Source organism: Amphiura filiformis, chromosome 16, assembly GCF_039555335.1.
Source record: "Amphiura filiformis chromosome 16, Afil_fr2py, whole genome shotgun sequence".
NCBI lineage: Eukaryota > Metazoa > Echinodermata > Ophiuroidea > Amphilepidida > Amphiuridae > Amphiura > Amphiura filiformis.
The window spans coordinates 49,569,054-49,584,613 of NC_092643.1; the positions used below are offsets into that span (position 1 = coordinate 49,569,054).

The window sequence follows — 15,560 nt, forward strand, 5'->3', positions numbered from 1 at the left end:
TTACAAAAGTACAGATCGCATTCAGCGAACTTCATATGAGATGATCTTTGGAAAAATACGGCATAATTTGTCTTGGTGTTTGGGGAATGCCATGCAGTAAAATATTAATACGTTGCAGCAATTCATGATTGACAACTAACAATCGGCGTGTCCTTCGTATCCTCCACTGTCAATTTCTTATCCACTCATTAATCCTTACAAAAGCTTTGTGTTGATACGTAATGTGTGAGGCAAATTGCAATAAGTACAATGAAATAATGAGTAGGGCGGGCTCCGAGGCGGGTTTCTTCTTCATCTTACGTAACAGTATTGTTCTCCAAAAAACCCGGAAGCTTGTCGTTTGGAGCTCTAGCTGAAATACAGCAAGATAATGTAAGATAGTAAATATAAACCTGTATTTTAGCTAGAGTATCTCGAGCTAGTACCAACAGTCTTCTACCATAGTTTGTATAGTTTGTGTTTTTTCAATTTAAAGGAGGATTTCGTGATCCTAGCATCCTATTTTTATAACATTTTTCAGTAGATATCCACGAAAAAAGCTTTAATATTTCCAAAATTTCAGTTGATTCCGATTTTGCGTTTGCGAGTTATGCATGATTATGTGTATTACACTGCTCCATAGACAATGTGTTGTAATTTCGTTCTGGTGCACCAGAACGAAATTCAAATTTGGCGATATTTTTGCTAAACGAATAAATCTGCAAGAAATATTTGGTACATAAACATTATGTAGCCAGAGGTATCCAGTGGTGTAAAAATCTCAACTTTTTTTGGGAAAAGTGGGGGGATGAGGCTGTGGATCACGAAAATGCCCCTTTAAGTTTTACAAATTTTGTCAGAAACCCATGCCCCCCACCCCCGAGTGTGTAAGCAGCAAGGGTCCAAGCTAATTATCTTATTAAATAAGGTGTCAAAGGACTTGAATTATCTGGCATTAAAAGAACCGTATAAAATATTTACCTTTCGCAAAAAACAAATATTGGGTCCCATCTACCATTCCTATACACACTTTCAAAGAATAGTTTGCACTATATGTGATGTAACGTTCAGAAGAGAGGCAATAAATAAAGACAAAATCTATTTGATTATATTAACTCTTTACTGAGTAATCTATATACTAACCAGATATAACATACTGCAAACTATTCTTTTTTCTTAAACCCCTAACCTTTTGGTCTTTTGTGCCCTAATGGTCGGAGGGGGTGGTACGCGCATATACTTTACGTTTTTGTGATCCATGGGACCAGATGAATAATTTGAAATGTTTGAAAGTGTACTGGAATATAATAATAATAAACCGTTCTAATCTCATATTAACTGAAATTTTATAGTGATCGACCCTCCCACCACCCGACCCCCCAGGCTACACCACTATGGACAGGCACGGTGTTACCCTGGGAAAAGTTTGCGCTGCTGTACTTTGACAATTAAACTAACTTTGGCCTAATTAGTCTAGAAGCAAGGGGTTTTGAAAAATGGTGGAGTTCACCAATGTCTACAAATTTTTGATACCATGGGGTGTTAGTATAGACCCGGAGTATAGACCCTCTAAATAACTGCTAGGGGTAGTGGAGTCCAATTGTAGGGTATGTTTTTCGCTAAAGGTCACGAAAGGTCACACGGGTAAAAAAGTGAAAATGCTTTGATCTTGTTGAAAGATATACCAATCCGATGATAAGGATTAAAAATGTATAGTTTGTGCTATATACGACCTACCATTATTGAGTTAAACTACAAAAACTTCAAGCGTTAAACGGGTGGGGTCCAGGCCGCCCTAGAAGCTTCTGATTTTTGGCATATTAGAAGCTAAAAAATCAGTGTCAAGAGTACAAATTTCATAATAAAAGTAGTAGGCCCTATAGATTTGTTTGAAGCTGCACTAAAATTCTTCCCTCTCTTTCTTTTCTTCTTTCCCCTTTCTCTTTACTGGAGTAAACATTTACACATCACACAACAAACGAGCAGTGTTGTAGTCGAGTCCTCGTCATCCGAGTCCGAGTCCTTGGTGTCCGAGTCCAAGTCCGAGTCCGAGTCCCTGCCAATTTATGATGTCCGAGTCCGAGTCCGAGTCCGAGTCCTCAATGTTCGAGTCCGAGTCCGAGTCCGAGTCCTTATGTATCAAATTCAAGCCCCGGGTTTTTCACCAATACTTTATCAACGTAGCCTTATACTTAACCAGAATTTTAGTTCTATATTATTTTCTTGTAAATACATAATTTGATAGTCCCACCTAGCATGCCTAGTATTGTTTTGGGGCTGTACAATAATTATGCGGAGCCCGGAGAGGGGTGAAATTGCAAACAATTCTCAATGCTCATAATTTTTGCTCAGCCCCTTAGGTAGCATACCTTGAAACCGGGGGGGGCACTTGTATTATGAAAGTGACGTACCTATGCCCACCAGCGTACAAAACTAGGGGTCTATCAGTGTAGAAATTTTCAGAAAAAAGGGGGTCATTCGGTGTTGGCAATGTCAAAATGGGGTGATTTTGCATGGGAGCGTCCAAAATTTCACATCATTAAAAATCAAAAAAAGCTTTTCACCCAATTTTACAGTACAAAATAGACAAAACTCATTTATTCTTTTCAATTTTGAGGACTATTGTTCAAAAAAAGGGGCACTCAGTGTAGGCTACTGAAAAAAACGGGGTCATTGAGTGTAGGATTTGCCAAAAATAACGGGGTGATTTCATGGGCACATGACGTACCGTATATCAATATATGGGAGTGCTCCCCCCCCCCCCCGGGTCTTGAAACAGAGTATAATCACAGACTCACAGTAACTTATTAGGCTTATGTTTTAAAGAGGCAAAAGATGCAATATGACAATCAAAATATGACGTTACTACCAAACTTCAGGTGCCAAACGAAGGGGTGTTGGATCTGGCTGTAGGCCTATGCAGTATTATTCCGGGGGGGGGGGGGGTTACTCACATGTAATGGTGGTACGGGTATGTGCAGCTCTCCGGCAGTTCCTTAAGACCCACATTTGCATCATGCTCCAGTTCATTGAGCCTAACACTCTAAAAATTATAGCTCTTTAGCTCAAATTTGGAAACATTTTAAATTTGTTAGCTGCAAATTTCAGTTCACAGACCTCCACAAAAATGTTGAAATTTCAGTACATCAAGCCCTTATTTTGCCCCCAAATCAGATCTTAGTTCCCAAAGTTTGGCACCGCACACCCCTACCAAAATTTAACTTGAATGCCCCAGGGTATTATTATTCATGTACATTTTAGACTTGCGTCTAACAAAGCAGTCATATCAAAACAAACGATTATGATTAAAATCCATTTAACCAATTAAAGATATATCCTAAAAGCAATCTTGCTTTTTGGTTGTAGGCCTACTTTTATTTACAAACTGAATTTATTTGCATGTGATGTGATCATTGATCAAGCATAAGAGGAAGTTTACAATGAACGGAAATAAAACACCTAAAAAGACCCAATTTGCCGGACTCGAGGAGGACTCGGAGCCGAGTCCCCGAGTCCTTGGGGTCCGAGTCCGAGTCCTTAGCTCCCGAGTCCAAGTCCGAGTCCGAGTCCTTGAAAAAAGGACTCGAGTCCGGACTCGAGTCCGAGTCCGAGTCCCGAGTCCTCCAACACTGCAAACGAGCGTAGTGAAAAACTACTGGAGAAAACATCACACATGTTTTTAAATACTTTTTTAATTTGCAGGTTGAAAGGGGATCATAAATATTCTTGAATATGAAGAAATATGATTTTTGTGTGTGTGTATAGGAGAGACCCACTGTAAATTTCCATATTCCAATATGCAGCAAAAAGGGCATTTTTTTTCATTTGAGAATTGAAGACATGGATTAAAGTCATAATGTACGATCTTTTTTCAGAATTTACCTTTATTTTTTTCAAAACCGATTTTTTGGCATATTTGTAATATTTACACATGTTCTAACTTAAATCTATGAGCAAACTGTCAAATTCGTCCTATTTGTAGTAAAACGGGACGATTTTCTGTTGGTCCGACATAAAGTCATAATTTTAGATTATGACTTTATGTCGGCCACGATCGTAAACCGTAGTCTCCTACAAAACTAGCTTGGTTACGCTCCCTCCACATGTGGAGGAGCGTAACCAAACTGGCCGCGTAGGAGACTAACTCTGAGGCCGCACTCGCTGTCCTAATCCAAACAGTGCGAGATGTTTCGAGTGATAGAGGTGAAGTTTATGATGTTGTTTCTTTGCAAATTCCCAATGTTTTTCGCGTCCAAATGTATTGGGAACTTTCATAATGATTGCATATTATCATTTTAGAAAAAAAAAAAAAAAATCTAAAAATTTAAAAAGATCGTACATTAAGGCTTTAAAAGAAGCTATAAGACATGGATTTTTGGCCTTTATTATGCCGAGTTTAAAACTAAAGATTATTTAGTACCAATATGATGTCTGTAATGCCTTTTCCCATAGGCTAATAAAAGTCAAAAGTCTATTGTGACAAACGAAAGGATATTGTATTCTTTCTGGTTTGGAATGATTATTTATGACTGAAAGCATTTACTGAAAAGTATTTAATCAGCTAATTGGCTTAAGCCTTTTGAACAATAAGTAATTAGGTCTAGTAATAATGAAGCAAATTGGTATAAGCCTACATAAGCCTACTTAGAGGCTTTAAGCATGGCACGGGGCATCGCACCATAAAGTCTATATTAGTTTTTTCTGGTGGGCCATTTCAAGCTCGTTTGATTTTGAAGTCTTCAGATTGAGAAAATATTCCACTCCCAACCTATACCACATTTTCATACTCACTCTCCCAAACTATACCAAATGTTCTGAATGTTCATTAAAAAGTTAATTGTTACACCATATCCCAGCACCATATCTTCTGGTAACCATTATTGTATAAATCTGTAATAATTGTTGTTCAGCGGGAGGACTACTTGGTGGTGTGCGCCCATAGCTTAACGGACAGCTCGTAACCCAATCTAGAAAATGTTTTTGGACGCGCTGAATTGCTGTAAATATTTACATTAAAACATGATTAATGCTCTATGATTACATCTATGACAAGCATTCATGTGCACACTCCTTACTTGTGTAATACTTTCACATCTAATTCAATCGAATTGCACTAGAAGTAGATAAGCAGGGAGATCAGCTTGACTGATCGAAACGTGACTGATTACAACTACACTACAGCACTCGGCAGTATAGGTAAGCTTACGTATTAAACTTGGATATTACACGTAACACTATCGACTAGTATCAGTGCTCAGTGCAACTTGGAGATTGAATCGAGCATTGAAAATTGCAGAGTATTAAAATTGCCAGTTTTGCTGGCAAAAAGTAGTTTAAGGGGTGGGGTATGAACGTTTGGACCGTATTTATTTTGGGACATTAGAGCACATCAGACATATCGAATTGCATTCTGAATACGAAGAATGTCATTCTGATATCAAATAATTTTGATTTTTGAAATTCGCAATTTAATACACATTTTATGGCAAATCATTAAAATTGATATTTTTGATATTTAACAGTACTTGAAGTAAACTTTATAAATCTGATGATTTATACTTAAAGTGTATGTAGGTGGGATGAAAAGCCGGCGATCAATTGAATTTTTTGACCTTTAGTATTGAAGATATGGATTTTTTTCCCAAAACACCAAAAAAAAAATAGGTCTTTTTGGGAAAAAATCCATATCTTCAATATGAAAGGTCAAAATTTTCAATTGACCGTCGGCTTTTCCTCCCAGCTACATACACTTTAAGAATATTTCATTAGATTTATATAATTTACTTCGAGAACTGTTATATATCAAAAATTTGAAAAATATCAAAATTTTATAATTTGTCATAACATTTGTATTATATTGTGATTTTCAAAAAAAGAAAATTATTTGATATCAGAAAGACATGCTTCGTATTCAGAATGCAATTCGATAGGTCTGAGGTGCTCTTATGTCCCACAAAAAATACTGTCGAAACCCAATAAACGCTCATTTTAGATCCCTTAATGTTCAGATATTTCATCTCAAAACAAATGATCAAGTTGCAAAAATAATTTCCTGACTGTAAATAAGGCCAGATTTTGTAAAATTTACTAAATACGCAATCAGAAGGGACAAAAAACAGGTTTTGTTGGCAAAAACCGAACCCTGCTTGCTCAAGAAGTCTAGCCAAAAATTTGCTCACCGATAGCTTCACATTCTAGGCTAGAGACCATTACATTCAGAATCTAGTCGGATTCACTGAAGCAAGACACCGTGTAAAGCAATGGAAGTATAGAAGTAAACACAGCCGATCACGACAGGCGATTGCATCAAAAATGTTGCTAAACACTTCCATTGGTTTACACGGTGTCATGCTTCAGCGAATCCGACTAGATTTTGAATGCAATGGTCCCTAGCCTAGAATGTGAAGCTATCGGTGAACAAATTCTTGGCTAGACTTCTCGAGCAACCAGGAAGGCAAGAGTTCATTAAGGGAGACAATGCTATAGCTTTAGTCTCCTCCGCCATCGTGGCATGCCTGATTGCCAGTTGGTTTTCTCTCGCTATCTCACTATATGAAGTTAGTAGATTGACACTGATGGTGAAGGAGAATAATATACTAGCGGGCCGGTCTTGATACTTGATTCTGTATCATCCTTAAAAGCAAATCTGGCTGTCCAAGTGCAATTTATACAAAAACGGTGAACAGCAAAAGCTGAAGAAGATCATAGGCATAGGGTGCTGCTAAGAACTTGATGCAGGAGTAACCACCAGTTGACGGAATTGGGAGCCTATAGTCTTCAAATTCCTGGTAAAGCTGTGCAAGGTCGTAACCAGACCTGACCTTTTGGGGGGGCAATATTGAAAAATATAGATCTTCTTCCCTTTTTCTTTCCCTTTTCTCTTCTCCTTCCTCTTTTCTTTTCTCCCTTCCTTTTTTTCTTCCCTCTTTTTTTTTTTTCGTCTTTCCCCTGTTTCTTCTTCCCTCTTTTTTCTCTTCTTTCCCCTTTCTCTTCCCTCTTTTTCTCTCCGCCCTTTTCCGACTTCCCAATTTTTTGCTCTTCTTCCCAGTTTTTTTTGTGGTCAGGTTGGCAGCTTGCCCTCCACCCCCCCACTAGTTCGCCACTTTGTGGAACTGAAGTTCTGGTGTCTTATTACAAGCGGGCGGTCTTGATTCTTAATTCTGTATCATCCTTAAAAGGAAATCTGGCTGTTCGGATGTTAAATGGTGCAGTCTTGGTCCAAGTGCAATTTATATACAAAACGGTGAACAGCAAAAGCTGATGAGGATCATAGGCATAGGGATGATAGGGTACTGCTAAAAACTTGATGCGGGAGTTACCACCAGGTGATGGAACCAGGAGGCTACAGTCTTCGAATGGTCGGTAAAGCTGTGCAACTGAAGCCCTGGTGTCTTATTGCTGCAACTGCTTCCAATGGTAGGATGTTCCAGATTAGAATCACCCGGGGTAAAAGGAGTACTGTATGTGTTGAGATTTGTGATAACCTGGCATGGTGAAACTGGGGATGATGCAGACCTTTAGCTGGCCTTTGGTTTGGTTTAAAGTGCTGGGAGATGGTGATGTTGACAGAACCATTTTAGATCTTATATAACATGGTCGCTGCTGTTGCACACTTTCCACCTTGTTCTTGTCACTCTTGGAGTAAGGGTTCTACGCTGTGGATGCGTATTCGAGTTGCGGTCTAACAAGGCTCTGGTACGCTTGCTCTTTGACAGAGACATCACACAGTCCAAGGTTTCTGCGATCAATCCCAGCGTCGTAGAGGCATTAGCTCTGATGGCTTTTATGTGCATGGTCACAGGTTTGATGTGATGGTGACACCCAAGTACATGGTGGAATTTTCCTTGGGTATAACATCCTCATCAATGCTGTAGGCATGCTCAAGAAGTTGGCGCTTGTTGGTAATAGCGAGATGGGTGCACTTATTGACGTTTAAACTCGTGCCCCATGTCTTGGTCAAGAAGAACACAGTGAGTAAGTGCTGGTGAAGGTCTAATTCTATCAAGCATCTACCTCAACAATCACTGTCATTAGTGTCATATTCCATCAATTTACTACAGAATATATTGTATGCTCAACTTATAAACTAAAACTTTGTAGGAACCAAAATTGCCGCTAAATTCGCTAATGGCACCTATTATCTAGATCTAGGATACATATTCTTAAATGGTGACGTACTTCCAGTTGCCCTTCCCAATTCCCATATAAGTCCCCAGGTTCAATGTGTGGCACATGTGACAAGGGGCAATATTGCCCGGGGGGCCACTGTAATGGTGAAGGGGGTATCAGGCGCGTCCGTGGACTCACAAAAAGCACCCTAAACAAGTATGGCTGAGACTGAAATTTGCACCCCTAAACATGCTAAACGAGTATAAGTAGCGTGATTTGCTACCCTAAACAAGAAGTTGTCTTTTCTCTAACCCTAAACAATTACCCCTAAACATCACTCAGAAACAGGTGCTTTTAACCATAGAATAAATAAGTAGCTGCTGCTTTGGTCAATAATGGAAACAATATGCAGTGATCATGAGAAGAAAAAGAAGTTATACAAATGTAAATACTGCATGAGGAATTTCTCATATGCATGTTATAAGATTAGCCATGAAAGGATTCATACTAAACATGAGGTGAACAAGAAAATATGTAAATATTGCAATGTAAGTTTCGCAAATGCAAGTGGTAAGACCAACCATGAAAGGATTCACACCAAAGAGAAACCATACCAATGTAAATATTGCACCAAACGTTTCTCACAGGCAAATAATAAGACTCGACATGAAAGGATTCACACCAAAGAGAAACCGTACCAATGTAAATATTGCAACAAGAGTTTCTCACAGGCAAATGACAAGACTCGACATGAAAGGATTCATACAAAAGATAAACCTTACCAATGTAAATATTGCAACAAGAGTTTCTCACGGGCACATATCAAGACTGAACATGAAAGGATTCATACAAAAGAGAAACCATACCAATGTAAATATTGCACCAAGAGTTTCCCACGGTTATATGAGAAGACTATACATGAAAGGATTCATACAAAAGAGAAGCCATACCAATGTAAATATTGCAACAAGAGTTTCTCACGGGCAAATGACAAGACTAAACATGAAATGATTCATACAAAAGAGAAACCTTACCAATGTAAATATTGCACCAAGAGTTTCTCACGGGCACATCACAAGACTCAACATGAAAGGATCCATACAAAAGAGAAACCTTACCAATGTAAATATTGCAACAAGAATTTCTCACAGACGGGTCACAAGACTCAACATGAAAGGATCCATACCAAAGCGACGAAGTCACATAGGCCTATGTATTTTTTTAATTTGTACCTTTTGTTGTACTTTTTTGTACTAATATCTGAATTTTGAAATCAGGGAGGATTTTTGGAGCAAATGAGCCTAGAAACCCACCTTAGGGACCCCTGGTGGAGTGTATGGATTTTTAGGGTATTTAAAGTGCCAACACACTGAGCTTATTTTTGCTTCTTTTATTAAATAAATGCATGTTATGAAAAGCTTGAATGTAAAAGTGTCAACTTCAAAGGCTCATAACTTGAAAACTGAGCCTCCTACGTACATATGAACTGTATCAAGAGATAGAGCTCTTTAAAATAAAGCTTTCCTGAAAAAATTGGACAGAGCTCCGCCGTATAGGCCTACTCACCAATTAGCATGATTACTAATAGATTAGAGCTTGCTTTTTAATCACACCAATTGCCATTGCAAGTCACTTATTCACAGAGCTTATACCTATAGTAGCTCCTAGTACTAGTAGTAGCCTCCGTTAAAACAATAGTTTAAAAGGGTGCACAACCGTGTTCTCTTAAAATTCCCTAAATTTGAGTTGGCAAAATCGCTAAAAAATAAGTCCTAATTTTATTAATTCATTCAATTTGGCAACTGGCTAAATTGCGAAAAAACAAACAACCAGGTTTTGAATTTGGAGTTAATAGGACATCAGGAAAGTGGTCAACCATCGTTTTTTGGTATTTATCAATTATTAATTTAAATGAATAGGACTAGCAACCCACTAATTTCAGAAATCATTAATCAATACATCATTAAAACATTAAAACAGTTAAGTGTCAATGTCAATTAGAATACTATAGCAGTAGTAGTCTATGCATGGTTAAAGAAAAAATATTAATGACCACTGTGTGCACCATGAGAAAGTCACGAGAAAACAAAGTCGAAAACCATCTTGTAGGCTTATTCTTTTGCACAAATAGACCTAAATAGTTAACTGAATACCTTCAGAAGACAAAGCATGTGTAGCAGTTAGATAGTTAATCAAAAATATTAATGTGCATGAAAAATACGCAAGCCATTTCGGAAACCATCTTGTAGGCTTATTCTTTTGCACCGATATAGCTAAATAGTTAACTAAATACCAGAAGACATAGCAGTAGATGGTTAACATGGTTAAGAAAAATATTAATGTGCATGAAAAATCCCCAAGTCGGAAGAAAATTATTTCGGAAACCATCTTGTAGGAATATAATTTTTTTTAATGTACTTACACTCATGCGAAAGTCGGGAGAATAACGCAGTCGGAAACCATCTTGTAGGCTTATTCTTTTGCATCGATAGAGCTAAAAAGTTAACTAAATACCTTCAGAAGACATAGCAATAGATGGTTAAGAAAAATATTAATGTGATGCATGAAAAATCCGCAAGTCGGAAGAAAATAATTTCGGAAACCATCTTGTAGGAATAGCTAGGAATATAATTTTTTTAATGTACATGCACTCATGCGAAAGTCGGGAGAATAACGCAGTCGGAAACCATCTATTCTTTTGCACCAATAAATCTAAATAGTTAACTAAATACCTTCAGAAGACAAAGCATGTGTAGCAGTTAGATAGTTAATCAAAAATATTAATGTGCATGAAAAATACACAAGTTGGAAGAAAATCATTTCGGAAACATCTTGTAGGCCTATATGTTTATTTTAATGTGCATGCATCATGCGAAAGTCGGGAGAAAAACAAAGTCCGAAACCATTTTGTAGGCTTATTCTTTTGCACCAATAGTGCTAAATAGTTAACTAAATACCTTCAGAAGACATAGCAGTAGATGGTTAAGAAAAATATTAATGTGCATGAAAAATCCGCAAGTCGGAAGAAAATTATTTCGGAAACCATCTTGTAGGAATATAATTTTTTTAATGTGCATGCATCATGCGAAAGTCGAGAGAATAACGCAGTCGGAAACCAATAGAGCTAAATAGTTAACGGATACCTTCAGAAGACATATGGTTAGGGAGCGATCGTTATTTATGGCAGGGGGGAATGGGTAAATTTAGGGGGAACACAAAATTTTTTGTGGTCTTGAGGGGGGAACCTGAAATTTTTAGTTGAACCAGGATAATGTCGATATTTTTGCCAAAACACCCATTCCCCCCCCCCCTGCCGTAAATAACGATCGGTCCCTTATTAAAAATATTAATGTGCATGTAAAATCCGCAAGTCGGAAGAAAATTATTTCTGAAACCATCTTGTTGTAAATAATATTTTAATGTGCATGCATCAACGAAAGTCGGGAGAAAAACGATGTATATTTTTGCCAGTTTGGTACGGTATGGGATATGAGTGCCTCAGCATCGAAAGAATTTAGTCCAGTTGGCAAAACTACCCCAAGTACGTAAGAGCTCCAAAACATACCCTTTTACACCAATTTTACATGAACGTGCCCTAGTCTGAAAAAATACCCTTTTTACGTGAATTTACGGACGCGTCTGATACCCTCCCCCCTTTCACCATTGGAGTGCCCCCCCCGGGCAATATTGACTGCTATGCAGAAGAGCAGTGATCCTGGACAGTATAGCACTAGTGTTAGATTTAAAGGTTTTTAAAAATTGAAATTCTATATACAAATCTTCAATCTATTATCAATGCATTCATAACACAGGCCCATAAGCTCATAAGCAAACACTGCTCTCCATGATGTACAGGTACCTAGCTGAACTGTAGATCAGTATAGACTACTATTAATGGAACTTTGATTTCATTGCCAATTCTTGACTGGGAAGAAAAATTGACCAACTGTAAATGTTTTATTTTTGCCAAAATGTAACTAATTTGAATGTGTTGGGTATCAATCTGGACTCAAAAATTATATTCATATATAAACGGTACCTTTCGGTTGTCATGTATTATATGTCGTGCTGGATGTTGTTGTTGTTTTGTGGGTTTTTTTATGGCAGAATTTTGCTTAACAATCTGTTAATCTGTAATCATTATCTCTCGAATTTTCTTATTTCAGAACCATGAAGTCTAGACATCAATTTCAACATTTACAGAGGTCAAGGTATGCAACATGTTTGAAGTCATACCAATGTAAGTACTGTAGACGGTTTTACAGTGATTTTACATATTACATAAATCATGTACTGAGACATAGAATTACATTACAGGTGTATAGCCGCTATCATTCACCTACTGTGACAAGAATGAAATGTGTAACTCACAAAGAGATTGAATATACTTCATGTGAAATAAAAAGCGGAGTCACATCAGCAAATGAAATTAACAATATCAAAAAGGACAGTGACAGCAGTTTACCACAGGCAGATGAAAAGACCAAATTGAAGCAAATAAGCAGTACTAGTGATCATGAGAAGAAAAAGAAGCCATACCAATGTAAATACTGCATGAGGAATTTCTCATATGTACGTCACAAGATTAGCCATGAAAGGATTCATATTAAACAGGAGAACAAGAAAATATTTCAATATTTCAATACAAGTTTCACAAATGCAAGTGCCAAGACCAGCCATGAAAGGATTCACACCAAAGAGAAACCATACCAATGTAAATATTGCACCAAACGTTTCTCACAGGCAAATAATAAGACTCGACATGAAAGGATTCACACCAAAGAGAAACCGTACCAATGTAAATATTGCAACAGGAGTTTCTCAGATGCAAGTGCCAAGACTCGACATGAAAGGATTCATACAAAAGATAAACCTTACCAATGTAAATATTGCACCAAGAGTTTCCCACGGTTATATGAGAAGACTAAACATGAAAGGATTCATACAAAAGAGAAACCTTACCAATGTAAATATTGCACCAAGAGTTTCTCACGGGCACATCACAAGACTCAACATGAAAGGATCCATACAAAAGAGAAACCATACCAATGTAAATATTGCACCAAGAATTTCTCACAGGCACATCACAAGACTCGACATGAAAGGATTCATACAAAAGAGCAACCTTACCAATGTAAATATTGCAACAAGAGTTTCTCACGGGTAAGTCACAAGACTGAACATGAGAAGATTCACACCAAAGAGAAACCATACAAATGCAAATATTGCACGAAAAGTTTCTCACATGCAAATGACAAGACTCGACATGAAAGGATTCACACCAAAGAGCAACCATACCAATGTAAATATTGCAACAAGAATTTTTCATGGGCAAGTGAGAAGACTCGACATGAAAGGATTCATACCAAAGAGAAACCTTACCAATGTAAATATTGCAGCAAGAGTTTCTCACAGGCAAATGAAAAGACTGGACATGAAAGGATTCATACAAAAGAGAAACCTTTCCCATGTAAATATTGCAACAAGATTTTCTCACGGGCACATAACAAGACTCGACATGAAGGGATTCATACCAAAGACAAACCTTACCAATGTAAATATTGCAGCAAGAGTTTCTCACAGGCAAATGAAAAGACTGGACATGAAAGGATTCATACAAAAGAGAAACCTTTCCCATGTCAATATTGCAACAAGAGTTTCTCACATGCACATAACAAGACTCGACATGAAAGGATTCATACCAAAGACAAACCTTACCAATGTAAATATTGCAACAACAGTTTCTCAGATGCAAGTGACAAGACTCGACATGAAAGGATTCACACCAAAGAGAAAGAAACCTTATCAATGTAAACATTGTGACAAGAGTTTTTCTCACACATGTAACAAGGCTCAACATGAAAGGATTCATATAAAAGAGAAACCTCTCCCATGTAAATATTGCAAGAATTTCTCATCACATGGAAAGGTTTCTATACAAAAATGATTCTCTTATAAACCATCATGCGCACAGTTTCCAACTTGATACACCTGAGCGCACAATTTCGTCCCAGAGCTCACAAGCAAGCAGTGAATGTCTCCGCACAGTCTTTGATTACACTACACAGTTCAGTACATAGCAATGTAAGAGCTGTGGAGCTTCTAGCTGGAAAGTGGGCCTCTTTTATCGGTTTCTGTCGAAACCTTGAGTGTTCCCTTCATGGGTTGCTGGATGTGTGGACATATGGATGTGTGGACAGAAAGTCTATGGAAAATGTTCATAACAATTTGATGACATATTTCCCCCTTTTTTCCCTTTTATTTAGTTGAAAACTAAAGATTATTTAGTACCAATTTGATGTCAGTAATTGTAGCAACAAAATAATTATGTACTTTGTGTAATTTCATCTCATTAATTACCGGTAGACTAACGAGCATGTTTACAGGCTTGTCCATGCCTTTTCCCATAGGCTAATAAAAGTCAATTTTCACTTTTTCAGAACTGAAAATAATTAGTCTAAAAGTGACAAACGAAGAGATATTGTATTCTTTCTGGTTTGGAATGATTTTTATGACTGAAAGCATTTACTGACAAGTATTTAATCAGCTAATTAGCTTAAGCTTTTTGAATAATAACTAATTAGGTCTAGTAATAATGAAGCAGGAGGCAGAATTGCCCTCCCCTACCAGTATATTTCGAACCATAAAGTCTATATTAATTTTTTCTGGTGGGCCATTTCAAGCTAGTTTCATTTTGTGGTCCTCAGATTGAGAAAATAATTAATCCACTCCCAAACTATACCACATTTTCATACTCCCAAACTATACCAATTTGTTCATTAAAAAGTTAATTGTTACACCATATCCGACTAATCCGAGCACCATATCTTCTGGTAACCATTATTGTATAAATCTGTAATTGTTGTTCAGCGGGAGGACTACTTGGTGGCGTGCGCCCATAGCTTAACGGACAGCACGGAATAGGCCTGGAAGCGGCGCTAGAAATTAGCATGAGGCCACATTGATATGTAAATAGCGTATTGTTATTTAAATTTGCGCCCAGACGTATTGAGGGCGACAGTAATGTTATCCAGACGGAGAATGGCTGCATATATGCCGGGCATGTGAATTTGCTGAGTGAAGGCTGATAATCACCTTTCTGTATAGGTGATAAGCTAGTATATTTCGTGTACCAGTTGGTTTATATAACAAAAAATTAGTATCTTATTAAATATATTAAATGTATAAACTTTGAAAGTTACATGAATTTGAAGAGCAGAGCTTCGAAATCTAGCTAAGTCAGGTGATGTGAAATTCTGCTGCGTGACCCCAACGCACTGAATGGTCTATTGTTCTATTGTGTCCGATTTGAGCGCTGACATATTGGAAAATGTTGCCAATCAATATTCATGAGAGTGTACATTCAACGTCCAATTTTCGAAATTGGGTGACTTGTGCTTGGCAGGTGTAAAATACATCTGACTGGGCGTTTTAAATACGTAACGCATAAAGGCATTGGCATCATCGAATGG

General features: G+C 37.5%; 2 protein-coding genes and 1 long non-coding RNA gene across 3 annotated transcripts in view; 1 reads left to right on the plus strand and 2 right to left on the minus strand.

Moving 5' to 3' along the window:
- The window catches only part of LOC140136145 (uncharacterized), a 269,844-nt gene that overhangs the window by 42,757 nt on the left and 211,527 nt on the right, over positions 1–15,560 (minus strand). The gene's annotated exons all lie outside the window — the stretch shown is intronic.
- Positions 1–15,560, minus strand: part of LOC140136132 (nose resistant to fluoxetine protein 6-like) — an 86,130-nt gene that overhangs the window by 34,990 nt on the left and 35,580 nt on the right. The window lies entirely within an intron of this gene.
- LOC140136135 (uncharacterized) lies at positions 4,964–14,711 on the plus strand. Its single transcript, XM_072157841.1, has 2 exons — positions 4,964–5,175; positions 12,255–14,711. The coding sequence occupies exon 2, from the start codon at positions 12,259–12,261 to the stop codon at positions 13,900–13,902; it is 1,644 nt and encodes a 547-aa protein (XP_072013942.1). The 5' UTR covers positions 4,964–5,175; positions 12,255–12,258; the 3' UTR covers positions 13,903–14,711.

Excerpts from the sequence above, each read along its gene's own strand:
- LOC140136135 (XM_072157841.1), top strand. The coding sequence starts at position 12,259 with ATGAAGTCTAGACATCAATTTCAACATTTACAGAGGTCAAGGTATGCA.